Here is a 26,527-nt window from a genome sequence, read left to right on the forward strand (position 1 = left end):
GAAGCTAACGGAAACCGTGAGGTGAGTGAAATACACCGCCATGTTCATTACTGGCTCATTAACTCCAATCCGCCTCCAGTGCGCATGCGCGAGTTCAGAGCTCTTCATGACAAAGCAGGATGGAAGCTGCGGTGCTTCCTGTCACTGCACTGGCACCATGAAAAGCTCCTGCTTGTGCTTTATACCTTTAATAAGGATCTCAGCTCCATCACTGGACTCTTAAAGAGAACTGATTAAAGCTTTAATGTAAAAGTTCATCAAATTTCACCACATGCACCTTCACAGGCAGAAGAAAAGTACAGTTTAGTACCTTTATTAATGAGAGTGTAGAGTTATGTTCAGTCTGGACATTACAGTGTTACAGCTCATAAAGCTGCATTTATTATATATATACACAATATGGACAAAAGTATGTGCACCCCTGACCATCACACCCGTATGTACGTGTTGAACATCTCATTCCAGATTAATTCTCTCTTTGTTGTTATAATAAGCTCCCAAAAATTATTTACTGTGAATGTAAAATGTACAACACACAATAAAATGTCATTATATTCTTCTTATTTTGGATTTAAATCCAAAATGAACTGAAGTCCAAGGTGGCCACCTCAAGGCTGATAACATACACTATATGGACAAAAGTATTGGGACGCCTGACCATCACACTCATATGTGCTTGTTGAACATCACACTTCCAGATTTATTCCCCTGTGTTTGCTGTTATAATGAGCTCCACTCTTCTGGGAAGCTTTCCACTAGATGTTGGAGCGTGGCTGTGGGGATTTGTGTTCATTCAGCTACAAGAGCATTAGTGAGGTCAGGCGCTGATGTTGGGATGTCGAGGAGGTCTGGGGTTCAGTCGGTGTTCCAGTTCATCCCAAAGGTGTTCAGTGGGGTTGAGGTCAGGGCTCTGAGCAGGACACTCGAGTTCTTCCACTCCAACCTTCACACACCATGTCTTCATGGAGCTCGCTTTGTGCACAGGGGCATTGTCGTGCTGGAACAGGTTTAGGCCTCTTAGTTCCAGTGAAGGGAAACTGTAATGCTACAGCACACAGAGACGTTCTATACAACTGTGTGCTTCAAACGTTGTGGCAACAGTTTGGGGAAGAACCACATATGGGTGTGATGGTCTGGTGTCCACAAACTTCTGACCATATAGTGTGTGTTTGTATATATATATATATATATATATATATATATATATATATATATATATATATGATGGAAAACAGATTTCTTAAGGATTATTTGGATATTTTAAGGCTTCTTAGCTTCTACTGAATGGTCCACAGAACCTGTAACAGTTCCACAAGAGGGATAAAATGAAGAAGGTTTTATACTTCTGGATTTTAACTTCATTTTTTAGGTTGCTCCTGTAATATCCTTCTCCTATCTGTAGTTAAAACGAGATAACACACTTGTTATCTTATCTTGCAAATGTTATTCTGTAATAACTTTTTCCTAAATGAGGTCTTGACTGAAATCGCCGTGGTTACCAAACAGATAAGGTAGGATTGTAAAGTTAGGAACTTTCTGTAATACACGCCCTGAGTTGTAACTTTATTTTCTATAAATGTGTACCGAAGAAACAGCCTAAAACCAAATTCAAATGTCTGCACCTCGCAAACATTATACACCGTGAATGTAAAATGTACAACACAATAAAATGTCATTATCTTCTTATTATTTTGGATTTAAATCCTCACCATGTGGACTATTTAAGCCACTTGTAAGACAGAAAAGAGAAGAGAAGAAAAGGAAAACAGATTAAACAAACAACGCAGCATACGACAGAGACCTACAGCTAAACACATGAATATTGGGATGTAAATAGAGACATTAATCAAGGGGGAAACAAAGAACAGATGAGTTAAATAAACAGGGCAGGGCTAGCATGTGACCAGGTCATGTGATCTGGTTGTAGTCTGATGAGGCTGATGGGAACTGAAGTCCAAGGTGGCATACACTGTATGGACAAAAGTATTGGGACACCTGACCATCACACCCATATGTGCTTGTCGAACATCTCATTCCAGATTTATTCCCCTGTGTTTGCTGTTATAATGAGCTCCACTCTTCTGGGAAGCTTTCCACTAGATGTTGGAGCGTGGCTGTGGGGATTTGTGTTCATTCAGCTACAAGAGCATTAGTGAGATCAGGCGCTGATGTTGGGATGTCGAGGAGGTCTGGGGTTCAGTCGGTGTTCCAGTTCATCCCAAAGGTGTTCAGTGGGGTTGAGGTCAGGGCTCTGTGCAGGACACTCGAGTTCTTCCACTCCAACCTTCACACACCATGTCTTCATGGAGCTCGCTTTGTGCACAGGGGCATTGTCATGCTGGAACAGGTTTGAACTAGACCCTTTAGTTCTAGTGAAAGGAAATTGTAATGCTACAGCATCAAACTTTGTGGCAACAGTTTGGGGAAGAACCACATGCGGGTGTGTTGGTCAGGGGTGCACATACTTTTGACCATATAGTGTATGAATATTCATTATGCATGTGCACATCAGTCATTCACAGTGTGTGTGTGTGTGTGTATGTGTGTGTGAACTGATCTAGGAGCTGTGATCTGATGATGGAATCCACTGACCAATTAGAGCACAGGACACAAAACAAGGCTCTGGTAACTTCTTTCATGAATCACACTGATAATGTGAATGCAGGTGTTTGATAGACAGGGTTCAGCTTCTCACGTCTTTAGCTGGTATCAGTGTGTGAATGTGTATATGCAGGTGACTACATTCCAGTACACTTTAGCAGGACTAGTGCACTGGATCTACAGTAGTAATGTATTTCTCCAAGCTCTACACACACACACACTTAGGAGAATCTTTCCAGGGACGTATCTGGATGGCAGGAGAAATTCTGGACTAGAACAGAAAGTGTGTGTCTAAAGTATTGCAGATTTTTTCTGAAGTGGGATCAAGTGATTCATTCATGGTATCTATCAGAGTTACATGTGGAAGTCTGCTTGGTTAGTGAGTACCTGTTTACCTGTTGTGTACCTGACACATGATCTCGTGTGTGTGTGTGTGTGTGTGTGTGTGTGTGAAGATGATTCCAGGCAGTAACTCCAGTGTAATAAATGTAGCAGTGTAGTGCAGAAAGTTTCCTCAGAAATAATACATATCAGACGAATTCCTGTGATTCTGAAGCTGTAGGTCAGATTCAGGAGGGTGCTACGTGTGTATATTGTGTATGTGTGTATATATTGTGTGTGTGTATATTGTGTGTGTGTGAGAAGACGCAGAGTTTGGAGGTTCTGCAGGTTCCCCCACTGTACATTCCTCATTCACAGTCTGACCATCACAGCGGCTACCTGGAGCTGGGACACTGCCTGCGTGCCAACATCTTCCCTGGTAACACACACACACACACACACACACACTCTCTACACCTTACTGCATTTTTGCACAAGGTTGCAATTCTAACTTTTTTTTTTGATTCCCAAAAGAGCACTACATTTACATCTTCTTTGTGCTTGCACAGTGTGTCCGCCTTAGCCCCACCCATATTTATTGTAGACACTCCCATTTTTAATATCAATAACATGCACAATGACTTAATACTTAATTTCTACAAACGGCTATTGCTCTGTGTTTCTATAGGGGTATAGATTGTGCTGCAGACAGCCACTAGAGGGCGACACACACATTTACCTTCACTTTTCAGCTATGCTTTTCCTGCACACAGTATAAAACACTCGTAATACACACCTGATACAGGAACTCGCTTTTCTCTCATATTCAGCTCACGCTGTGACCTTAAACAGACGTGTGTTTGTTCTCATTTCAGGGCCTCCTGTGCGGTGGTCGTCTCTGACTAAAGACTCGTACGTCCCTCCCCCGCTGTCCTCTGTCCCTCCTGATCCACAGCTCTGGCACGGACGCCGGACTGATGACATGGGTCAGTGCTAGACACTTTCACCAACCAACAGGAGTCAAGAGCTCATAATATACACACTTCACATTTAAGAAGTCTTTAATCCCCTTATAAACAAAAGCATGGTAATCTAATGTCCAGTTCCTTCTGCTTTATTAAACTAAAATACAGCCCTCAGACCTGTTTTGGTGCTGTGTCTCAAAACTGGAGCTCAGGACTACGTTACATTAAACATTCTCGCTCAGTGCGCTCTTGTAAACGACATTTGAAAATCGTTTCAATTTGGCATTCAATTAAAAGTACTTCCTCTGATTTGGAGATTTATATTTATTTGGTTTTATTTTATTTAAATATTTTTAAATTCTTTGAATTACTTTATTCTTATTTTTTAATTTTATTTTATTTTAAATTTTACATATTTTTTGTGTATTATTTACCTCTTGTGTTATTTTTTGTACTTATTTTATCTTTGTGCATTCTATTACAATATTTATTTAGCGTTTAATTTTGAATACTTGACACGCCACATTGAGCTATCAAGTGTATGAAAAGTGCTCTATAAAAAAAAAAAAATAATAATAATAGTAAATAAATAGTAGTAAATAAGTAGTAGTATTTAATCCCTGATAGAGACTTAAAAATTTAAGCAATCATGTTCACACACTTCCGCAGGGTTCCACCAGGGAGCGCTGTCGTACCGAATGCTGTCATAATGCTTCACCTGTGTTTAGTATTTATACTGGAGCACAGTAATTTTGACAGGAATTACCAGAAAAGTTCACACATTTTTACGCATTATACCACGATGATGTTTTACAGTATTCAGCGTAGTGTTTAGAGCAACAGGCTCCGACAGAGAGACACACAGCTTACTGTGGACTAAACCATACGTTAATCATACTCAATAGAATGAAGACAGCATGAACAACGGTGATGTTTAGACACACAGACACTCTTAGCTGGATGTGGGAAGCATTCATGAATTTTTCTTCTCTGCAGGGAGATGGACGGAGAGAAACATCGTAAACCAGAATCTGCAAAAGGCTCTGAAAGAAATGGGGCAGAAGAACATGGCTAGATGTCAGACACACGCAGCACAGCAACACCGTCCTCCATCAGCTGCCCTCAAATAAAGCCGCAGTCTGTGCAGTAACACTGGTGACTTTTTAATCACACCTAGTGTTCATGTGCACTGATGCCATAGTTACCATGATTTCTCAACAGTACGCTGCTTCAGATTACAAAGTGACAAAGTACTGGGTAAACATTTTCTAAAAATGTTTCTAAACTGAAGATGCCTTAAAAAAAATTAAAAGTGCTTAAGTAACAAAATAGTAAAAAAAATACCCTTTTATTGAAAATTGACACAAATTCTCTCAGATACACTGTGGTGCAGTTTTATAATAAAATCAAGTTTTAAAAATCATTCAAAAGTTTGTGCACCCCTGGCCAAAATACATATTTAATTGAGTTTTGAAGTAAACACAACCGCTACAGCCATCAACATTCTCCTGGAAATGTTACTGCACATGTTATTTTATATTTGTTTAATTTGAGAAATAGAAAAAAATGGTAATTGTGGCGTGTGCAAAAGTTTGGACTTAGGGCTTAATTGATTTATTATTCAGGTCAAGAATTGTCATTATCAATAACTATTTCAGAATGTAATAAAAGATCTGACTCTTCAAATCTTGTGCTAACATTCAACAATCTTGGGCTCCTCTAAGCAGCTGACTGAGTATTTGTAAAGGAAGCTAACTGATGCCTAAAACACAGAGGAAGCCTATAAAAATATATATGCACATAATTTTCACTGTTTGAAATGTCATTAAGACATTACAGTTAAAGAGAACTGTGGAAATCAAGGCAAAGTCTGTAAGTCTGAGAGTTCTCTCAGATAGAACAGCCTGCATGCTGGGCAGAAAGGCAGAGCAAAATCCCCATATGATTCTGAGGACCTGCAGGAAGGTTTAGCTGACACAGGAGTGGTGGTGAACTCTTCTACTGTGCAGAATTGCTTCTGCATGGAAGAATCATCAGAAAGAAGCCTCACCTTCAACCACATCACAAAAGTGAATGTCTGAGATGGAAACATGGATTCCAGTAAATATTTGAACATAAGTGAAAACCTGTGTGTGGATCTTAAACATGCTGTGCATGCAAGATGGTCCAAGAACATCTCAGAACTAGAAACGTTCTCCACGGAATAGAAGCTGAAAATTCATTCACCATGATTAGAAAGTCTCTTAGCTGGCCACAAAAAGTGTTTGCAAGCTGTAATATCTGCCAAAGGGTGTGTTACTAAGGACTGGAACATAATTTCAGTAAATAAATACAGTCAACATTTGCTCATACCACTATTACTATTTTTTTTTTCCTATTTTGCACATTCCAGTATTACTAATTTATTTTTATTCTAATTTGCACATACCACAATTACATAAAATTATTCTAATAATTTACTTTTAAAAATAATAAAAATTGTATACTAATTTCTTTTTTAATTCTATTTTGCATATGCCACTATTACTATTTGCCAGGGGTGCCCAAACTTTTGCATAGAATTGTATTCATCAGAAATATAATCAATTATAAAGAAAAAATTGTATATTACTTATAAAAATACTAACTTTTTTCTGTAACATTTATTTTTTTTTTGAATGTTTGAAAATCTAATTTCTTATTATATTTCTTAGTAATGTTATTAACTTTCCCTGTAGCTAACTAGGCATAGTTTAGCTGAAGAAAGAAAAAGAAAGTTGACCAAGCAAGAGGTTTGTATCTGGGTGTGTGTGGGTGTGAGTGAGTGAGCAGTCAGATAAGAAGCTCTCAGGACCAGAAAACACCATGTTTATTACCCTGACCATGAGCATCAACATGCAGCACTGTGTGTTTACAGCTTTCATTTATTCATTCTTTGTAACGGCCTGGCCAGGGCTTAAATTGGTCTACTAGTTTGTTTACATTTTGCGAAACAGACCCAGAGCTAAATTCATTAGAAAATTTCACAGGTAGGTACAAACTAAAATAATAACAGTGTGAGCAGGACTTGAAAAAATAAAACAGTCCCATGCACGTCTATAGTTGAGAGCTGAGACCAATTATGAACTGGAGTGATGTAGCTGAGTTTGAGGAGCTGTCACAGACAGAATTCCTCACCATGACAAGAGTGCTAATTGAACATTTTCTTTCAGTTTCACATTCTCTGAAGGAGCAGCTTTTCCAGTTGGTCACCCCTGGCCAAAGAACATATTTTATTGATTTTTGAAGTAAACACACCAGATAAAGGGATTAACATTCTCCTAAACATTTTCTTTCAGTTTCACATCCACTGAAAGTGCAGCCTTCAGGGAAAGTAAGGCTTTAAATTAAACACACCCGACAATGTTTAAACATTGAGCTCCCTATGACTCAGGGCTGAGGCTTACCGGCAGAAAGGGATTTATGTAAAAGGACAAGTTCCTCAAGCACTCAAGCAGCACATTCACACACTCAGAAGTAGAGTGATGAACACAGCACACAGTGAGGAAACACACCACCATCAACAAAGAGGAGGTAAAGGCCATTCTGTCATTTGTTCTCAGCTCCTAAAATGAACCAAACACAAAAGAAATTAGGAGAAGCACAACTTCACCATTTGACACAAGTCACAAGAAAATAAGAAAACAAAATAATCACACAAAAGATGGGGTAAGCAATCTCCATCGACCATTCTCAGTGAAATTCCGCCCAATTCTCGATTTTTCTCAGGAATTGATTTAGCTAATGTATTTTTCTCCATTCCAGAACATTCTGATAGCAGATACTGGTTCTCCTTTTGTTTTAAGGGAAAAAGATATCAGTGGAAAAGTGATGCCCCAAGGGTTCACTGACTTGCCTAATGTCTTTTCTACTCGTCTTTGCAGAACCTCAAGGCCTTCCATCCACCTGCAGGAAGTAAGCTGATAGTTTACGTTGACGGTCTGCTTTTAGCAAGCCCCAGTGAGCAAGCCTGCATGCAGGACACTGAGGCCTTGCTAAACATTTTAACAGAAATAGCCACAAGTGAGAAATTACCTTTGATACAAACATCAGTTAAGTATTTGGAACATGTCGTTTCAGATCAAGGTCAACAACTGGACCCTGACGGAGTTAAATCTCTCAGAGAACTACCAAAACCAGTGACTAAAAAAAACAAGTGATGTCACTTTTGGGAGTGATGAACTACTGCAGGATTTGGATTCCAGAGTACGCAGAAATTTCACAACCACTGTCTGACTTTCCAATGCATGATCAACAATTTCAATACATGATCATGTTGAATGGACAGAAGAGGCTCATGGAGCTTTTGAAAAATTGAAAATGGTTGTTTTGTCTTCTCTTTGTTTAGGCATCCCAGACTATTCAAAGCCTTTCTGCTGGTACGTTCATGAGAAGAATGAATTTATGTCATCAGTTCTTACAGAGCAACATGGGGATAGACGACGCCCCTTGGCCTACTAGGCATTTGGACCCTGTAATCTGGAGTCATCCCCCTTGCATTCGTTCTCTTGCTGCCGCTACAGAAGCCGTTTTGTCTGCATCCGATTTACAGTGTTTCCAGAGACAGAGTGGTACGTTTTATATATAATTAAACAAAGAAACAAAAAACCTCTCATTTAGGCCACACCCACTTCAGGTTTACATCTGAATACAGATATGGATATGGATATTTGGATCAGTAAACAGATACACCTAGTGACATTGCATTTGTATGCACAGGTACACACACAACATGACTTTTAATGTTGTGATTGATGCTGTGTGTTAAACTGGTTTCCGCCTTCTGGCCAATCTCTTCATTTAAAAAGAGGTGCAAGACTCCATATAGCCAAAGAAGAAAATAATGTAATTTACAGTAAATTATTTGTTTTTGAGAAAAGATTTGATTCACTGAGATGATATCACTCTTTGGCACTGTAGTTGTACAGATATTCGAATGCATGAATTCAGCTGTTACCAGCCATCGTGTGTCTGTAGAGATATAGTCCCACTTTTATTAAATAATTTCTTTAATTTAATTAAACTGTTGCTCTGTTATGTATTTGTTCTTACCTTTTTTATATTCTTCCACATCAAACTGACCAACATCGGATTATTTTAACAATGGAGATTAAATATAAATAAATAAATAAAAAACAAATCTGGTAAATATAACAAACTTTATTGCAACATCTGTTTAGTGTATTTACTTGGTGCTCATATTTAGAGGTTTTTAATGCTCTTGAAAATGACTCTTTCAGCATAAACAAAAGTAAAGTAAGCCTGCTGTCTATAATTTAGTCTTACAAGCACCGTGCATCAGTTTAAACACATTTTCTATGACAAAGAATCATTGCTTTTTTATACTTTGTACAAAATCTGACATGCAGTTATGAGAAGTAGCACAAGAATATACTGATAGAAGAATCCACAGAATATCCATTATTCAATTATTCAATAAATATCTGTTAAAAACAACATAAGTGTTAAGTGGTGTTATTCTTAGAGCTGTTCTACGAGGCACAGATGGCTGCCAGTCGTTGGTTGTTCTCCTTCATCTGATGGATCAGCCTTGGCATGTCATTGTAATAGAGGAGCTCATTCCCTGTGATTTGCTCTGTGGCCTTCATCACATCCTCCATCACCCTCATCACAGGCTCCTGGAGGATGAATCTGCGAGTCTGATGTTCAGCCACGCTGGCCCTCCCGCTCAGAACACCCAGGAGGTGGACGGCTCTTCTGACTTTCTGCTGGAACTCAGCTACAGACTCGATCTGCTTCTTCACCCTCTGGATTTCTTCACGTGTCTGATTCAGCTTGTCATCTTTCTGGCTGATGTCACACCAGGTCTGGGAAATCTTGGACTCGTATTCGGACACTTTACTTTCGTATTTTTTCACGTCAGTCTCAGACTTCTCCACTTCTTCTTCAGCCACTCTCACAGCACGTGCTGCTTGATCCAATTCAACTGCACCACCAATCAGCATGGCAGAACCTGCACAGAGAAGGAACACATGAAATAGTCAGAAGTAACACTCGCACATGAAGATTATGATAGTCTACTCTACCTATCAGTTCTGTTATATCACTATGTTTATCTGTATGCTGCAGTTCTCACCTGCGATCCATCCAATGACTGGTATAACTAACAGCCCCGCCCCAACACCTGTGATGATTTCAGCAGTTTTTTTCCTGTTTTCCTGATCCCGAAGTGTCTGTTTGGTTGAATTCAGATTTCCCCTGGCCTGCTCCAGAGCTCCCTGAGAGTCCCTGAGTAATTTTTCATTAGATCCCTGCTCTGTTCTCAAGTTTTGTAAATGAGTCTCGGTGCTACTCTTCTCACACTGGAGTATTCCCTCATCTTGTGTAAGCCACTCTAAGTTTTTATCCAGACTCTTTAACCCTGAACCTGCTGTCTGTTCAGACCTCTGCAGATGCTGATGAGCCTGCACTATCTGCTGTCTGATGTAGTCATAGTTGGAGCATTGCCCAGTAACAGGATGTACATCTGCCTTAATCAGGGCCTCGTAGACTCTGTTCAGGGAGGAGATGCCGTCTTTTAATGGAACAATAACAGCCTCAGCTGTGTCCTTCAGCCCGACTCTGCAGATACAGACACAAAATTTCAACACAGAAAAATCAAAAAGCCTTAAGTAAAGTAATTTATTTTGCTAATTTCATTTCTGAAAATTATATTTATTGCTAGAATTTTTTGTAAACAATTACTTTTAAAAATCTGTTTATTGTTATGAATCATTTCTATGTGAATACTGGTATTCAACTTACTGAAATGAAGAAAGCTGGGTCATCTTACTCTGAAACAGAAAGTGAAAGTGTTATAGGGGAAGCATGAAAAGAGAAAAGAGAGCATGAGATCATCATTACAATCCCCTCCAGTGTCTCTAGCCATCTGTGATATCTCTTACAGAATGCTTTTTATTAAAAAAAAAACAAAAGTACTCTATAGATTGGAAGGGAGTTAAATAAAAACAAGCCCAACCCATAAACACTATTTTGTGAGCCTTCACCTAAACTACACTTTATACTAGTCTCATGTTACGCTAGGTTACATTACATTGTTCTGATTTTCCTATTTATTTCCTTTTGGTCATAGGCTTTTTTTTTTCATATTTTACCAGTTTGAATCAAAATGCTCATTACTACATATTTCACAAAAAATGAATCTAGTACTCAGAAAAGCATCATGCAATATGATTACCTTGACACAGCGTTTCTTAAAGACAGACCTCTAATTAAAGAGTGAAATTTGACCTCCTTCTGTATGCTGTTATTTCTCTTCTAGCTCACTGCAGTCAGTCATGTGAGATTTTAAGATGAGCTCCTTTTATACTAAACTGTAGCAGAGGTGGGGTGAAAGGGGAGGGTGGATTACAGAGTATAAATTCGCAGTGGCTTTCTGTTTTGCTGCAGAGCTCCATTTTTACTGCAGAGCTGGCAGAGATCCTCCACACCTTCACTGAAGACTATACGGATATCACGGTAGGAAGAGAGACACTGTTCTGAACAATTTTTTAAAGATTTTTACAGACTGCATTTAATCCTTTTCATACACTTAGGAATGCAAGAAAGGTTTTTTCGGTATGCAAAAAAGAGACAATGATTTAAAATCCACCGTATTCTTGAATTGTTTCTGTGTGTGAAGGCTCCAAACATAAATGTCAGAAGAAATATAACCAAAACGTCCATTTTCTATCCGGATGGGATTACATGTACATGGGGTCCTGGAGTAAATTTTATCTCCGTCCAGATCAGCACTGTGTGTGTTTTTCTCTGTCCTCCTCTCAGAACTTTACAGGCTGAATTACCTACTGTTTTTCATTAAACTCAGCTCTGTGTGTGTGTGTGTGTGTGTGTGTGTGTGGGTGTGGGTGTGGGTGTGTGTGTCTACTACTACGATGTATAATGTACTTCATGTGTACTATCATCTATGTCTACAAACTACACTCTTAAGTCAGCTGGTGTGCAACGTAAGTAATTTAAGTTAACTTAAGTAGCTAAGTAATTTTAATTTAAATAAAACACTTTTAAAAAAATAAATTAATCTATGATGTATTTAAACATAGATTAATTATGATTGAATAATTACAATTGAATAGAGAGCTGACTTGGCTTGGGTTTATTAAATGTCTTTAATTTGCTCGTGCTTAACTGTAATAATCTAAACCACTTGGTTTGAAATTGTAGATGCTGCTGAATACATTTGCTTAATGTCTGTTTTGTGTCAGGCTGCAGAGATGGTGACAGTTGCAGGTTAAGAGTTTTATTTCTACAACAGGAAAACAAATCCAAAACGTAAGGCAAGATGGAAGTCAGGATACAGGCAGTAGTCATGTGATGTGCAGTCAGAGTAACCAGGGCAAAAGACAAAGATGTAAACCAATAAACCAGAACAGGAATCGTAACCAGAAACCACTATGGCAAGATAATGAGACTTGGTATTGCAGGTACAAGACACAGAGCGTATACTTCGCAGTCTGGTGGTGGAATGAATGTCCTTTTATACTGTTGGCATGAATGTGTAAATAAGTCCAGCTGTGTGCAATCAGTAGGAAGTTGAACGTGAACTTGATAGAGATAGAAATTTGTTTATTGCGAAAAAAATCAATATTAAAAAAAATCATCGAAACTCGGTTTGTGTATATTAATATTGTATATTTGTATATATGAATGTTGTGTATATTACACATACAATCAATTCATTTTCTCTTTTAGCAGAAACAAGGAAGCCATGAATTCCCAAATTGCAAAGAAAAATCAAAGCCTCACTACAGCTGAGGAGATGAGAAACCAAACCAAGCTTGTGATGCAGCCGTATGCCAACTGGGAGGAGTATCTGACTCCTGCTCCACTCTCCATAGCCATCCTGGGAGAGTTGGTCTTCATCTCCTCCACAAGAGACTTCTCCATCAACAAGAACCCACCTAAAGCTGGCTACAAGTACATGAAATACCCAGATTCATTTCGTGCCTGCCTCATGCAGGTGTGTAACTCTGGCTGGTGGGCTTTCAACGAGGCCCATAAGAACATGGATCAGATTAGACTCCACACCATGGCAGTTCCAGATTACATGAAGGTGGCTGTGAAGATCCTGTTCCAAGACAATGATGAGGTTGTTGAAGCCCACCTTCCTGACCAGCTGGAGAACATTCGTGTCATTGCAGATGACTGTCTTGAGTTGGCCAATGCAACAGAAAAGCAGTTCACTGATGTCATCAATATTATCCAGGAACTGCTGGAAGCATGTGTAAATGCTGAGCACTTTTATGGGGAGGAGCTGGATGCTATCAAGAGGAAACTGGATGAGGCCAAGATGAGGAAACAGTCATCAGAAGAAGCTACTAAACGCTCAGAGAAAGCAATGAAAGCCATGGAAGAGCAACTTAAGGAAGCACATGCAGGTTACAAAGAAGCAATGGATTCACTACCCGGTGGATGGGAGATGATTGGTATGGATTTTGTCGCAGGTTTGACTGAGGGCATCACATCTCTTATTAATGGAGTAACAGCTGTGATTACCCAGCCAGTGAATCTACTTTGTAATGCTTCCAGAACAATTGCTGATACAAAGCATCACATTAAAGATAAAGAATCTGCTGTTGATGGTATTGGTGTAATTAATATTTATAGCAAATCTGCAGAAATCCTGATGTGCACAGTGAATGTACAAGAGTTTGTGCAGGACAACACTATTAACTGGAAAGACTTGTATGATCAGAAGAATAAAGCTACATTAACAGATTTCCAGGCAGATCAGTTCAAAAGAATCAAGGAAAGTTTAGAAAAAAGCCCAAACTGCAAAGCAAAAACTGATGCCCGAAACATTTGTGATGAGGGCATTGCAATCTGTGCAGAACTAGCAAAGTATGGACCAGAGGGGAAATGTGAAGAAACCAAAACAAAGAAGCTGATTAAAAGGATCAGAAATCTGACTGAATCAGCTCGAAGTTTCGACAGTAAAAGTAAAGACGTCACAAATTCTCCTTCCCTGGCTCCCAAACCACCAATGATGTATAAAGAAGAAAGTAAATCTGGGAAGATGAGCGCTTCACAAAGAGCATCAGAGAATGCCAGGTTCCGCATAGAGCAGAGCCGCGCTCAACTGGACAAGACCAGAGAGATCTATGAGAAGAGTGTAGAGAACATGGAGAAGAACCAAAAGGAGCTGACTGAAATCCTGATCACCATGAGGAACTGCGAGGTCAAAGAGATAGACTTTAAAACCACTATACAAATGCTGGTCAAAGGTATGGATGCCATGGGGAGAGTGAAGGAGCAGTGGGAGAAGATGGTGCGTTTCTTTCAGATGGTGTCCAACATCGTGAAAACCAGCCTGACAAGAACCCTTAAAGATTTTGTGTCCACATCTGAGAAAACACAATCACTTCCCTATAACGCAAAGCTCTTCTCCAAAGACCTGCTCTACAATCAAGCCTTTCAAGCCACTAACATCGCCAGCCTCGTCCACATGATCTCAGCAACCTACACCGAGGTGTCCACCAATCACATCGTGGATCGTGTCAGCTCTCTGGGGAAACTGATGGCCATGGACAAGGAAAAGCCAGAGTTTCTTTCTGAGCGTCTGCAGTTACAGAGCTCCTGTGATGAGGCCCAGAAAGCCATCTTACGCCTCGTCCTCAAGAACAAGAATGAGTTTGAAAGGAAGAGTGCTGCAAGACTGGAGAAGATTGACAAAGAGTTGCTCGCTATTCTCCCTGCTGCTGCTCCAGAAGAGATAAAGAGCATTCAAGCAGCTGTTAAAAGTGGATTCACAGAGGAAGAGGAAGCAGACTACGCCTGAGTGAATGAAATGAAAAAATGAAATGAAAATAAAAAATTCTACTTTTTTTTATATCGAAACACGTACAGCATGTAATAAATGCAATATATTATCGCAGTATTGCTATTCAGTCTCGTTGTAAAATATGTTTTATAGGGAATTATTTTACTTAAACTTACATTGGTAATTTCTTACATTACATAATATTTTATGTAAGACTTTATGTAAGACTTTACATAATATTATTTTGCAGTTGACTGGAAAATATTCTTGGATCAGCTTGCATCGTATCATTCACACATTTTGTCACATTTAATTAACTCACTTTAAACCTTCCATTCTAACTGCACTCATATTACAAATATTAATATTAAGCCAAACAATTGGAAAGAGTTTCAAGGTCACTGGAGTAACTGGATCCCTGCAGTGACCTGGTTCAGGTCAGGGTCAAAGTCACTGGAAACGTCATACTGGAAACGTCATACTGGAAGCAGAGCAATGCGCCACTTCAATTCCTGGTACAGACACCTGTCTGTCTCTTTCTGTCTTTCTGACACTGTCTGTCTCTCTTAAGGAGAAATCTTGCCCTACAGCGCCATCTGCTGTTGATCGGAGTAACATTATGTTGTGATTCTGTTCATTTTTTTTATTCGAACAATTTTTCAAAATGCTTTATACATTAAATTCTCACTTTGTGTTTTTTTTTTAATCAATAAAACTGAATGCTTACGACTCACGACACATCTGCACTAATTCTAATTCAGTAGATTGTTAATGCCATGAGAGTCTGTTGCTTCTCATAGATATATTGTCTTTGATAATAAAAAAAAGAAATACTTAGCTAATGTACTAATACGAGCTAATTTGAAAAAGCCATGATTACCACAATTGTCAAAAATTGATCAACAATGTTTTTGAATTAAAAATACTTCATTTAAAAAAACATATGATTGCATATTTGTTTGTTAAATGAGTAAAGTTAATAAATGTATTTCTTTAAAGGTCACATTTCATATCTGAGTGTTTACAAAAAATAAGCTTATAAAACATGATATATTTATATGTGATGGTTTTGGAACTAAATTAGCTTCATAAATATGCAATTCTGCTTTTAAATATTCAATCAACCGCATATAATATCACATGCACATCAGCTATGTTACTCAACTACATTACTCATGTTTACTACGGTACTTTACATTACTAGTTATTCAGGTCAACAGTGTTTCTCATGTCAATGACAGCTCAAGTTTCCACAAGAATTAATTTCAAAATTGTACATGAAAATTAGACTTAATTAAGTAAATCTGAGACATATATTAAAATTCTAGATGTTTTCTTATGAGATAGTATTCATGATTATTACTGTGTTGACAAGCTTGGGGGGTGTGTTCTTTAGGGAGGCCGTTAAAGAAGTAAAAAATATGTATTAGATCATTGAGGACAATGGGATTTAGCAGGGGAGAATGTAGCCAAGTGGAGAAAATTAACAAAACTTAACGTTGAGCATAAATTGGTGGTGGGCCCTTTAAGAAACTGTGTTTGCGACACTTGCGTTGCGGCGCTCCAGTATGGAACACGTGCGTGGATTTTAGTGTGAGCAGAGCAACGAACGTAAACTAGTGCTCTGAGTTTGATGCCGTTGTTCTGAATTTGACGTTTATGGGTTGCATGCGTGAGGTGGATCGGGTTTGATCACGTTTGGGACACGTGTAAGGACTGGGTATGTACAATGAATGTTAATGAAGTTTCATTTTCTTTATTTAAAGCCCAGTGCATTTGCCTGGTTGTAGTTGAATCTGTCTACATTGGAATATGCATGTTAAAAACAGTTATGAGTGTTCTTAAAACATTTCATACCTTGATAAAATTATTAGAATGTATAAAAAGATTGTTTTTTTTTTTTACTCAACATATATTTTCATGGAAAACTGAGGAGTTTAATAGTAAGCTAATGTACTGTTTTCATTTGATTCAAATATTAGTCTCTACCGTATTTCATTTTGTTTTATTTTATTTTACTCCATTTAATTTCATTCTAGTGCAATTCAAAAAGACTGAATTTTCCTTTATCTGAACCCTGAACTTTTTGAAGGTTGTGACTCTTCCTGGACTGAATTTATCAGATTTTGAAATCAGTGCTTAATCTCCTGTTTTTTCTTTTTTGTCAAATAAGCACAGCAGAGACATAAGATTTACTTTATTTTATTGATTTTTTTTTTATCAGTACTTAATCCCATCGATCACTGTCCTTCTGAGAGACAGCCGTCAGAATAAAGCCCCTAAAAGATATTTTTTTGTATCCTGTGCTGCTTCCTCACAATCCACAGGCCACACTTACAAGAACCTGCAACTATTCTTTCAAAAATATTTTACAAAATTATTATTGCTTGAGCATGGCAGAGAATGCTTTTGTGAATATTTTTGTATAAATATATTTTGATTGCAGTGTATGTTGATGAGGCTGGTTGTAACCTTCAAAACAGAGGAACACCATTGATCTCCATGCCAGCGTTCGAGTTCCAAGTCAACATGGAAGCAAAATTATGATCTAAACCATACAATATTTTTTAGGTTGTATTTTTGATACTTCCATTCATTAATTTATTCATTGTTGTGTATGTTGTAGACACTTTTTGTACTTATAAACACTAAAAATACAAAGTCAGTGACTAAAGAAATAATCAGTCCTCAGTTCAATTCAGTTGTGAAACGTCTGTGAAACACCTTCTGACCAATCAGAATCCAGAATTCACCAGCACTGTGGTGTAATTGGCTTTTGGATGTGTATATTTCATTTTGAGAAGAGTTGTAAATTTTGGAGATTTTCTTCAATCAATAAAGATTTGTAAAATATGTGTACAGAAACATGTACATTCAGGCATGTGTGTGTGTGTGTGTGTGTTTGTGTTTGTGGCTGTGTGAATGAAACTGTAATATAACTCATATGAAGCCTAGAAAGTGTGGAACAACAAAAAAGCTGAGCCTTATGTGGGAATTTCTGTGATTGATGTCTTTTATACTCTAAGATGGAGTAATATCATAACATAAAGCCATGTGGTTTGACATGGTTTGATCATAAAAACCAATGGAGTGCCCCCCATACCTTCTTTTTTAAGAATTATGTAGGGAAGAGCACAAGTTTCAATAAGTATTTGCCTATAAAGATGTTGGATTTAGGTCCTCTTTGATATCACTGTATGAAATACTTCGCACTAATCAGTTACTTTGGAATACTTTGGTTTCAGACTCAAAGAATGAAACCTCCCTTTGTTAAATAAAAAAAAAAATACAAAGAATTTAATAAAAATACAAAATCCAATGTAAATAAAATAAAAGTTCATTGTAACTTTCACATAGGCTGTAAATCAACAGTACTGAAAAAATAAAACACCTTGTGTGGTCTGGCTCTTTGGATTCCTTCTATAACTGCAGCTGAATGACTGTTGACCCAATCAACTATATCAATGTCAAATTTATCTCTTTACACTCAGAGTACTTGAAATCACAAAACTACACAAAATATTGTGTTGTTACAAAAGATTCCAAGAGTCTGCCTACGTTAGCGCTCGCAACCCACACTGCAACTTTTTTGTATTTTACCTTATTTTTTACCTTGTTTTTCGCACTATCATTGAGCTAATCCACGGATATATAACATACGACCGACAAACTTTAATCAACATTGGAATACACTTTACTCACCACTCTAATTCCTGTTTTCCTCCCGACCCTGACTGGCCTCTGGAGATCACTCTGAGCCAGGCAAACAATGGACTTACTCTCCTGAGACGGTGGCAACACGGCCAGGGCACACTCCACACCAATGCCCAGCATATTCTTAGCTAATGTCCAGTCCATTGAAAACAAACTGGATGACCTTAGAGCCCAGACACAATTCCAGTGAGATTTCAGGGACTGCAACACTCTTTGCCTCACCGAGACATGGCTCATGCCAACCATTCCAGACCATGCTGTACAGCTGCCTGGGTTCTCCCTTCCCCGCATGGACAGGAAGGAGAACTCAGGGAAATTCCGGGGTGGTGGAGTGTGTGTTATGATCAACAACAAATGGTGCAGCACAGGGAGCACCCATCGTCTTATGGAATTATGCAAGCTGGACCTGGAATACCTCGCTGTCAAATGCCATCCCTTTTATTTACCCTGAGAATTCAACTCCGCCATCATCGTGATCTATTATATTCCACCTCAGGCACACACAGACACTGCTTTATCGATACTGCACAGGGACATGGGACTACTGCAAACATTGCACCCGGATGCAGTGTTGGTGATTACCGGTGACTTTAACAAGGCTAGCTTGAAAAAAGTAATGCCAGATTTCTATCAGCACATAACCTGCAATACATGGTGAGAAAGGGCGCTGTATCACTTTTATACACAATACACGGACTGCTATAAGGCAATAAAAACACCACCACTTGGTAAGTCAGACCACGCCGCCATTTTACTACTCCCAAAATATAAACAAAGGTTGCAGAGGGAAGATCTGGTGACGCATGAGGTGCGGCGCTGGTCTGACCAATCACAAGCCACGCTACAAGACGTGCTGCAGGACACAGACTGGGAGATGTTCCTGCGTGGCTCTGATGATGGCAGTGAGTTTACAGCAGCAGTGCTCGGTTATACAGAGTTTCTGATAGGAGAGATTATTCCCACACGCTCTGTACCCAATCGGAATCCATGGGTAAACCGATCTGTGCAGAAGGCTCTGAACGAGCCCACAGCTGCCTACAACACAGACCAGCAACATGGATGAATAAAAAAGTGGCTTCCTACAACCTGAGGAAAACAGTGAGGGAAGCCAAAAGGAAATATAGAGACAAGATTGAGACCCAGTTTGAACAGGCAGATTCCAGGTGTCTGTGGCAGAGCATGCAAACTGTTACAGACTACAAACCCAACCCCCAACATTAATAATGGCAGTGCCTCCCTAGTCAACGAATTGAACATCTTCTATTCACGGTTTGAGGTTACCAGCACAGACCAGGAAAATCGTGAGTATGAACCATCAGGTCTAGCTGGGGAAGAGGAAAGACTGGTCTGGAAGAGGATTGTACTGTCTTGTTCTGCCTTGTGCGTCCGCACATTTGCACTTGTGCACTTTATGTTTAATTTATGTAGTCCCCGTAGTTCTGTGTCGTTCTATGTTGTCTTATGTAGCACCTTGGTCCTGGAGAAACGTTGTTTCGTTTCACTGTGTACTTGTATATGGCTGAAATGACAATAAACTCCGCTTGACTTGACTTGACTTGACTTGGAAAGACTGGGTGAAGTTCAGCGACAACACAGTGGTGGTAGGCCTCATCACCAACAACAAAGAGAAGGCCTACTTAGAGGAAGTGAATGTCCTCTCCACATTGTGTTGGAATAACAATCTCTCCCTGAAAATTACCAAGACTAAGAAGATGATTATTGACTACGGGAGGAACTACAACCCCCTGTTGATCAAGGGGGCCACAGTCGAGAGGGTGAGCAGCTTCAAATAACGGGGTCCATTGCACAGATGACCTCTCATGGACTACACACACAAACAGCTTGGTGACAAGGGCACACCAGTATCTCTACCATCTACAAGGTCTGGCCCCTGCATCACAAACATCTACAACTAGCGATGCAAGACCAAGGCCAGGAGAATTGTAAAAGACTTTCACCACCCCAGACACAGAATCTTCTCAGTGCTCCCATCTGTGAAGCGCTACCAGGTCCTGAGGACCAACACAGAGAGACTTAGGAGGAGTTTCTTCCCTCAGGCAATCTGGCTACTGAATGAGGACACTTGATGAGTCTGCATATCTCTACCTCCCACACAGACACAAACAGTTTGCAGTACGGAAAAATGAATTTTTTATACACTACATAAAAAAACTCTTACACTGTACAGCTCTGTATATTTCTATACAGAAACAGTTGCACTGTGATACAATTATTTTTTGCACACTATAGCTCTGTATAACTGTATAAAAATTCTATTTATGTATATTCATGTTCTACATTTCATTTCTCTAAGGGGTGCTAAACTTTTTACGTATAGTCTACTAGATTTTAGTTAATTTATTCTGTTTTTATTATGTATCATTGTTACACTGTGGGGTGAAGCACTAAGCAAAAAGATTTCACTACATTACATCACATGTATGTAATAATAAAGAACCTTGAACCTTCAAAAAAATATATAAAGGTAACTATTCTCTGTAGCAATTTATAAGGATCAACATCAGTTTGGAAAAATTCCAAAAAGGAAAAGTGGTTGTGTGATGAAGGCATCAATTTATGTAAAGAACTTGCAAAGTATGCACCAGAGGGGAAATGTGCTGAAAGCAAAGAAATAAGTTGGAAAAAAGGATCAGAAAACTGACTGAATCAGCTTGCAGTTTCGACAGCAAAAGTAAATACATCACAAATTCTCCTGCCCTGACTCCCAAACCGCCAATGTTGTATAAAGAAGAAAGTAAATCTGAGAAGGTGATAAGAGAATGCCAGGTTCTGGATAGAGCAGAGCCGTGCTCAACTGGACAAGACCAGAGAGCTCTATGAGAAGAGTATGAGAGAACATGGAAACTAGCCTGACCAGAAACCTTAATGATTTTGGTACCACATTTAAGAATACAAAATCGCTTTCCTATAAAGCAAAGCTCTTCTCCAAAGACCTGCTCTACAATCAATCCTTTTAAGCCACTAACATAGCCAGCCTCGTGGACATGATCTCAGCAACCTACACTGAGGTGGCTAACAAGCACATAATGGATCGTGTCAGCTCTCTGGGGAAACTGATGACCATGGACAAGGCCCAATCTGAGCTTGAGCTTCAGTAGTTATGGGAATCCTTCAATGACGCTCAGAAAGCCATCTTAACGCCTTGTCATCGAGAACAAGGAAGAGTTTGAAAGGAAGAGTGCTGCAAGACTGGAGAAGATTGACAAAGAGTTGCTCGCTATTCTCCCTGCTGCTGCTCCAGAAGAGATAAAGAGCATTCAAACAGCTGTTCAAAGTGGATTCACAGAAGATGGAAGAGTAAAATACATTCACAGAGGAAGTGGAAGGGCAAGTGGATTCACAGAGGAAGATGAAAAGGACAGTGAACTCACAGAGGAAGAGGTGGCAGAATACTTCTAAGTGAATGAACAGAACTCAGAATCCCACTTTTCTACCACTATATCCAATGGAAAAACTAATGCATGAAAATAAGTTTATTATATTATCATAGAAGTAGTATTAACATTTGATGCTGCATGTTTAATGTTTTTTTCTTTAAACATCTGAACAATCACTTTAAAAACCATTCTTCACTTCTGTTACATTTCATTAACTAATTTTCAATCTTCCAGACTAACTGACCTCATTTTACAAGAAATACTGTATATTTCTGTGCATAATTAAAGCTAATTTAATGGTAAATTGTTCCTGTAATAGTTATTTCACACTTCACACTCTGGCAGCACCTCGGCTTTCAGTCTAACAATTTCCGCAATAATGTAAAAAAAAAAAAAAAAAAAAAAAGTAACACACCCACAAACAACACCACTGTAAGCACAAAGAGACCTTTATGACTCCAAAAACTTGCTACTATACACCAAGTGCTCAGAGTTTCTTTGAGCTATGTCTACAGTTTAAATATAATATGCAAAACACACTCATTTTAAATTTGATCATAACTGGGAAACACCTGCAAGGTTATTTTGGTATATGTGCAACAGAAACAAGGCTAATAAGCTAACAAAAATAAATTTTAAACTACATTTTAAAACGTTGTCACAAGACCTGAATATCTAAACCAGCATGTTGAGTTGTTATCCAATTAACCCAATAATTAAACAAATAACACAACTAAACTACCCAATATGTGCAACACAGTCGCTGGGTTAAAATTCACAACCTGGTGTTTTCATGATTGGCATTCATCAACATAAGCATGCAAGTACGAAGAAAGTTCCTATAACATTTGTAAGTCTGGTGGAAATTTTCAGTCAGGTTTGGCTTATGCAAAACTTTACACACAGGTTTACTGACAGTGATAAATGAGGCCCAACGCCTGTCACTCTTAATGACAAATCCTGTCCTACAGCGCCATCTGCTGTTTGGTGGGTATTTTCTTTTTTTCTTCTTTTTTTTGTGTTTGAATAATTGATTTCCAAAATGATTTTGTACATCAAATTCTCACATAACCTGCCACTTCTGTTATACAACGTGTGATAGATATCTCCCAGCAGGATTAAAATCTCCATGTATATGAGCTTTATCTCACTAACAGACTTCACATCATCATTAGCAAAAATATTGTGGCTTTGAATTTAAAATATTTACAGCTATTATAGGCTTAAGAGTTATTGGATCAATAAATGATACTGATTTTTGTTTACCTGAACTCAAGCATCAATGGAAGGAAGGACATAAACCTATTTACCAAATTATTTTTAATTTACTTCATTTAGAAAGTTATTGGAACCTAAAAAGAATATTGTTGACTAGTTTGTGTAAAAAAAAAAAAAATTACTGAATGTTATTTTTCCATTTTACTAATAGTATGCTGATTTAGGATCTGAGATTCTGTTATTTCTGATGGATATGTTGTCTTTTGGCCAAAAAAACAAACAAACAAAAAAAAACCCCCAAAAAAACACCAAGTGTCGCAGCAGAGACAGCAACATTTGCAGGAAATGCTTTTATTAAAAAAGGGACAGGCGAACACAAAAACAAAATCTGAAACACTTGGCATAATCAAGATGGAGAGACAGGCGTGAGGTCAGGTGATGAAGAAACGGGGAATCAGAGGTCAAGATAAAAGTCACAGTTGAGAAAACAATCCAGAATAAAAAACCATGAACAGCAGTCAGAAATAAAGGCTTGGTATATCCTGAAGAGGTCACTCTGGGAGCAGGGTTCTTTCATGGTCTACTTCTAGTTTGAGGTTCTAGTATTTCGGAGTGTCGGGCATGAAGGTCACTGCAGAGTAGTGGGTCAAGAACATCATGGGCATGGATTCAGTATCTCTCCTCAGGGCTGTAGTCCTCTCAGGCAAATAGGTATTGGTTTACCACTGCAGCTAGTGGGATTGCATCAGTATGCACAGGTACACACAAACCATGACTTTTACTATTCTGCATGTGCATTAATGTAAACTCTCATCTCCTCTGTAATACCAGTTGCAATTGTTCAGTTATGGATCAAGTTTCTGATCATCAGTCTGGCTAAAGCATGAAATAATATCAAAAAGGTAAAACAAACACACTTCTGTGCCAAACAGAGCATCTGGGACAAATGGGGTTTCATGTACACTCTTGAAAAAAGAGGTTCCTTGTGGTTCTATATAGAACCCTGGGGTGCTGTACTTGGCCAACAGAACCATTTCTAGAAAAAATGGTTCTATGTAGAACCTTTGGAGAGCAAAGAACCTTTTATATTAAAACAGTTCTATGATTTAAAGAATGTATAAGGTGAAATCAATGCCATTAGTTTTTGGAAATTTCTTTTGTATCACCACTTACACTGATGTGTTGTACATATGGTGTGTGTGTTTAAATAATATTTATATATATATATATGTGTATGTATATATATATATATATATATATATATATATATATGTATGTGTATATATATATATATATATATATATATATATATATATATATATGTATATATATATATATATATATATATATATATATATATATATATAAATAATGTTGAAGTAAACATAACTGCTACAGCCATTAACATTCTCCTGTAAATGTGCACAAATTATATTATATCTGATTAACTTGAGAAGTAAAAATTGCGGCATGTGTAAAAGTTTAGACACCCTGCCAGTTGTGTATATACAGTTACGTCCGGAAGTATTTGGACAATGACAGAGTTTTTGTGATTTTGCCTTTATACACCACCACAATGGATTTAAAAAAAAAAAAAACAATCAAGATGTGATCGAAGTGTAGACTTTCAGCTTTATTTTAAGAGGTTCCACAAAAATATAGCATTTACCATTTAGGAATTATGTCAATTTTAAGCAAAGTACTTCCATTTTCAGGGGCTCAAAGGTATTTGGACAAAGTGACAACTGTAAATATAACCAAAATTTTAATACTTGAATGAAAATCCTTTGCAGTCAATGACTGCCTGAAGTCTGGACCCCATGGACACCACCAAATGCTGAGTTTCCTCCCTGGAGATGCTTTGCCAGGCCTTCACTGCAGCCACCTTCAGTTGCTGCTTGTTTGTGGGTCTTTCTGCCTTCAGTCTTGTCTTCAGTAAGTGATAAGCATGCTCTATTGGGTTGAGATCAGACGACTGACTTGGCCATTGAAGAATATTCCATTTCTTTGGCTTCAAAAAGTCTTGAGTTGCTTTCGCAGTATGTTTAGGGTCATTATCCACCTGCACTCTGAAGCAGCATCCTATCAGTTTTGTAGCATTTGGCTGAATGTGAGCAGAGAGTATAGCCCTATACACCTCAGAATTCATCTGGCTACTTCTGTCAGCAGTCACATCATCAATAAACACCAGTGAGCCAGTTTCATTGGCAGCCATACATGCCCATGCCATAACACTGCCTCCACCATGTTTGAAGCATTAAGTTGTATACTTTGGATCATGAGCTGTACCTTTTTTTGGCCATACTTTTCTTTTCCCATCATTCTAGTACAAGTTAATCTTGGTTTCATCAGTCCAAAGAATCTTATTCCAGAACAAGGGAGGCTTTTTTAGACGTTTTCTGGCAAAGTCTAATCTGGCTTTCCTGTTCTTGAATGTTACCAGTGGTTTGCACCTTGTTGTAAACCCTCTGTATTTACATTCATGAAGGCGTCTCTTGATTGCAGATTTTGACAATGATACGCCTACCTTCTCCAGAGTATTCTTGACTTCTGTTGATGTTGTGAAGGGGTTTTTCTTCACCAAGGAAAGGATTCTGCGATCATCCACTTTAGTTGTCTTCCGTGGTCTTCCAGGCCTTTTGATGTTGCTGAGCTCACCAGTGCATTCTTTCTTTTTAAGAATGTACCCAGCTGTTGATTTGGCCACACCTAAGGTTTTTGCTCTCTCTCTTATAGATTTATGTTGTTTTTTTCAGCCTAATGATGGCCTCCTTCACTTGCATTGAGATCTTCTTGGACTTCATATTGGTAGCTCCAGTCGAACAGCTGCCAAATGCCAACTCAATACCTGATATCAACTCCAGACCTTTTATCTCCTTCATTTGTCTTGAAGTAACGAGGGAATGGACCACACCTGGTCAATTAACTTCTTGTCAGTCAATTTATCCAAATAACTTTGAGCCCCTGAAAATGGAAGTACTTTGCTTAAAATGGCTGTAATTCCTAAATGGTAAATGCCATATTTTTGTGGAACCTCGTAAAATAAAGCTGAAAGTCTACACTTCGATCATATCTTGATTGTTTTATTTCAAATCCATTGTGGTGGTGTATAAAGGCAAAATCACAAAAACTCCATCATTGTCCAAATACTTCCGGACCTAACTGTAGTCAAGGGGATCTGCCAATTTGTCTTTGTCAAATCCAGTGTTGAATAAAAGCAAGCCACACCTAGACAATCGATCAGTTTTTCAATGCGAGGCATTGAGTATGTGTCGAATTTGGACACTGCATTGACTTTCATATATTTTGCACAAAATTGGACCATTCTGTTGGTTTTGGGCACCAAAAACACCAGGCTGCTCCAGTCACTGTGGGACTCTTTGATTAGCCCCATGTCAAGCATAGCCTTAAGTTCCTCCCCAACCACATTTTTTTGTGTTCAGGCAGCCGGTAGGGGCAGCTGCGTCCCACCACCCCTAGGGTTGTCTCTATGCAGTGCTCTATGAGATCAG

General features: G+C 38.5%; 3 protein-coding genes and 2 long non-coding RNA genes across 7 annotated transcripts in view; 4 read left to right on the top strand and 1 right to left on the bottom strand.

The window, feature by feature from the left end:
* LOC113524077 (testis-expressed protein 33) overlaps positions 1-6,305 on the top strand; it is a 6,383-nt gene extending 78 nt beyond the window's left edge. The window contains exons 1-5 of the mRNA XM_026910200.3: positions 1-21; positions 2,562-2,625; positions 3,247-3,361; positions 3,798-3,908; positions 4,884-6,305. The exon at positions 1-21 is cut by the window's left edge and continues 78 nt beyond it. Of these exons, the coding sequence (XP_026766001.2) occupies positions 2,575-2,625; positions 3,247-3,361; positions 3,798-3,908; positions 4,884-5,017 (411 nt within the window). The 5' untranslated portion in view covers positions 1-21; positions 2,562-2,574 and the 3' untranslated portion in view covers positions 5,018-6,305. The remainder of the gene's footprint in view (positions 22-2,561; positions 2,626-3,246; positions 3,362-3,797; positions 3,909-4,883) is intronic.
* Positions 6,306-6,434: 129 nt separating this feature from the next.
* Positions 6,435-8,394, top strand: LOC128317716 (uncharacterized). Its single transcript, XR_008301272.1, has 3 exons — positions 6,435-7,820; positions 7,986-8,111; positions 8,254-8,394. It is a non-coding gene; the product is annotated as an uncharacterized LOC128317716 (long non-coding RNA).
* A 656-nt stretch (positions 8,395-9,050) lies between these two features.
* Positions 9,051-11,196, bottom strand: LOC113524053 (uncharacterized). Its single transcript, XM_026910171.3, has 4 exons — positions 11,104-11,196; positions 10,671-10,699; positions 10,003-10,487; positions 9,051-9,879 (listed from the first exon to the last, which is right to left on the bottom strand). The coding sequence occupies exons 2-4, from the start codon at positions 10,691-10,693 to the stop codon at positions 9,398-9,400; spliced, it is 990 nt and encodes a 329-aa protein (XP_026765972.3). The 5' UTR covers positions 10,694-10,699; positions 11,104-11,196; the 3' UTR covers positions 9,051-9,397.
* Positions 11,197-11,243: 47 nt separating this feature from the next.
* Positions 11,244-15,688, top strand: LOC117596465 (uncharacterized). Of its 3 annotated transcripts, XM_053231507.1 has the most exons (3): positions 11,314-11,384; positions 11,857-11,872; positions 12,618-15,688. In XM_053231507.1, exon 3 carries the CDS (start codon positions 12,634-12,636, stop codon positions 14,701-14,703), a length of 2,070 nt encoding a protein of 689 aa, XP_053087482.1. In that variant the 5' UTR covers positions 11,314-11,384; positions 11,857-11,872; positions 12,618-12,633; the 3' UTR covers positions 14,704-15,688. The 3 variants fall into 3 exon arrangements, with proteins under 3 accessions (XP_053087481.1, XP_053087482.1, XP_053087483.1); XM_053231506.1 differs by lacking the exon at positions 11,857-11,872 and having other exon boundaries at positions 11,244-11,384; XM_053231508.1 differs by lacking the exon at positions 11,857-11,872 and having other exon boundaries at positions 11,319-11,384; positions 12,621-15,688.
* A 323-nt stretch (positions 15,689-16,011) lies between these two features.
* LOC128317715 (uncharacterized) lies at positions 16,012-17,540 on the top strand. Its single transcript, XR_008301271.1, has 2 exons — positions 16,012-16,405; positions 17,132-17,540. It is a non-coding gene; the product is annotated as an uncharacterized LOC128317715 (long non-coding RNA).
* The last annotated feature ends 8,987 nt before the right edge of the window (positions 17,541-26,527 follow it).

Source organism: Pangasianodon hypophthalmus, chromosome 29 (assembly GCF_027358585.1).
Source record: "Pangasianodon hypophthalmus isolate fPanHyp1 chromosome 29, fPanHyp1.pri, whole genome shotgun sequence".
Taxonomy (NCBI): domain Eukaryota; kingdom Metazoa; phylum Chordata; class Actinopteri; order Siluriformes; family Pangasiidae; genus Pangasianodon; species Pangasianodon hypophthalmus.

Bases quoted from the DNA above. Each gene is read 5' to 3' on its own strand.
- LOC113524053 (XM_026910171.3), bottom strand. From the start codon at position 10,693: ATGACCCAGCTTTCTTCATTTCA. The intron at 10,488-10,670 runs GTAAGTTGAATA...CTGTATCTGCAG, and splicing joins ACCCAGCTTTCTTCATTTCA to AGTCGGGCTGAAGGACACAG. The intron at 9,880-10,002 runs GTGAGAACTGCA...TTCTCTGTGCAG, and splicing joins AGTCATTGGATGGATCGCAG to GTTCTGCCATGCTGATTGGT.
- LOC117596465 (XM_053231506.1), top strand. From the start codon at position 12,634: ATGAATTCCCAAATTGCAAAGAAAAATCAAAGCCTCACTACAGCTGAG.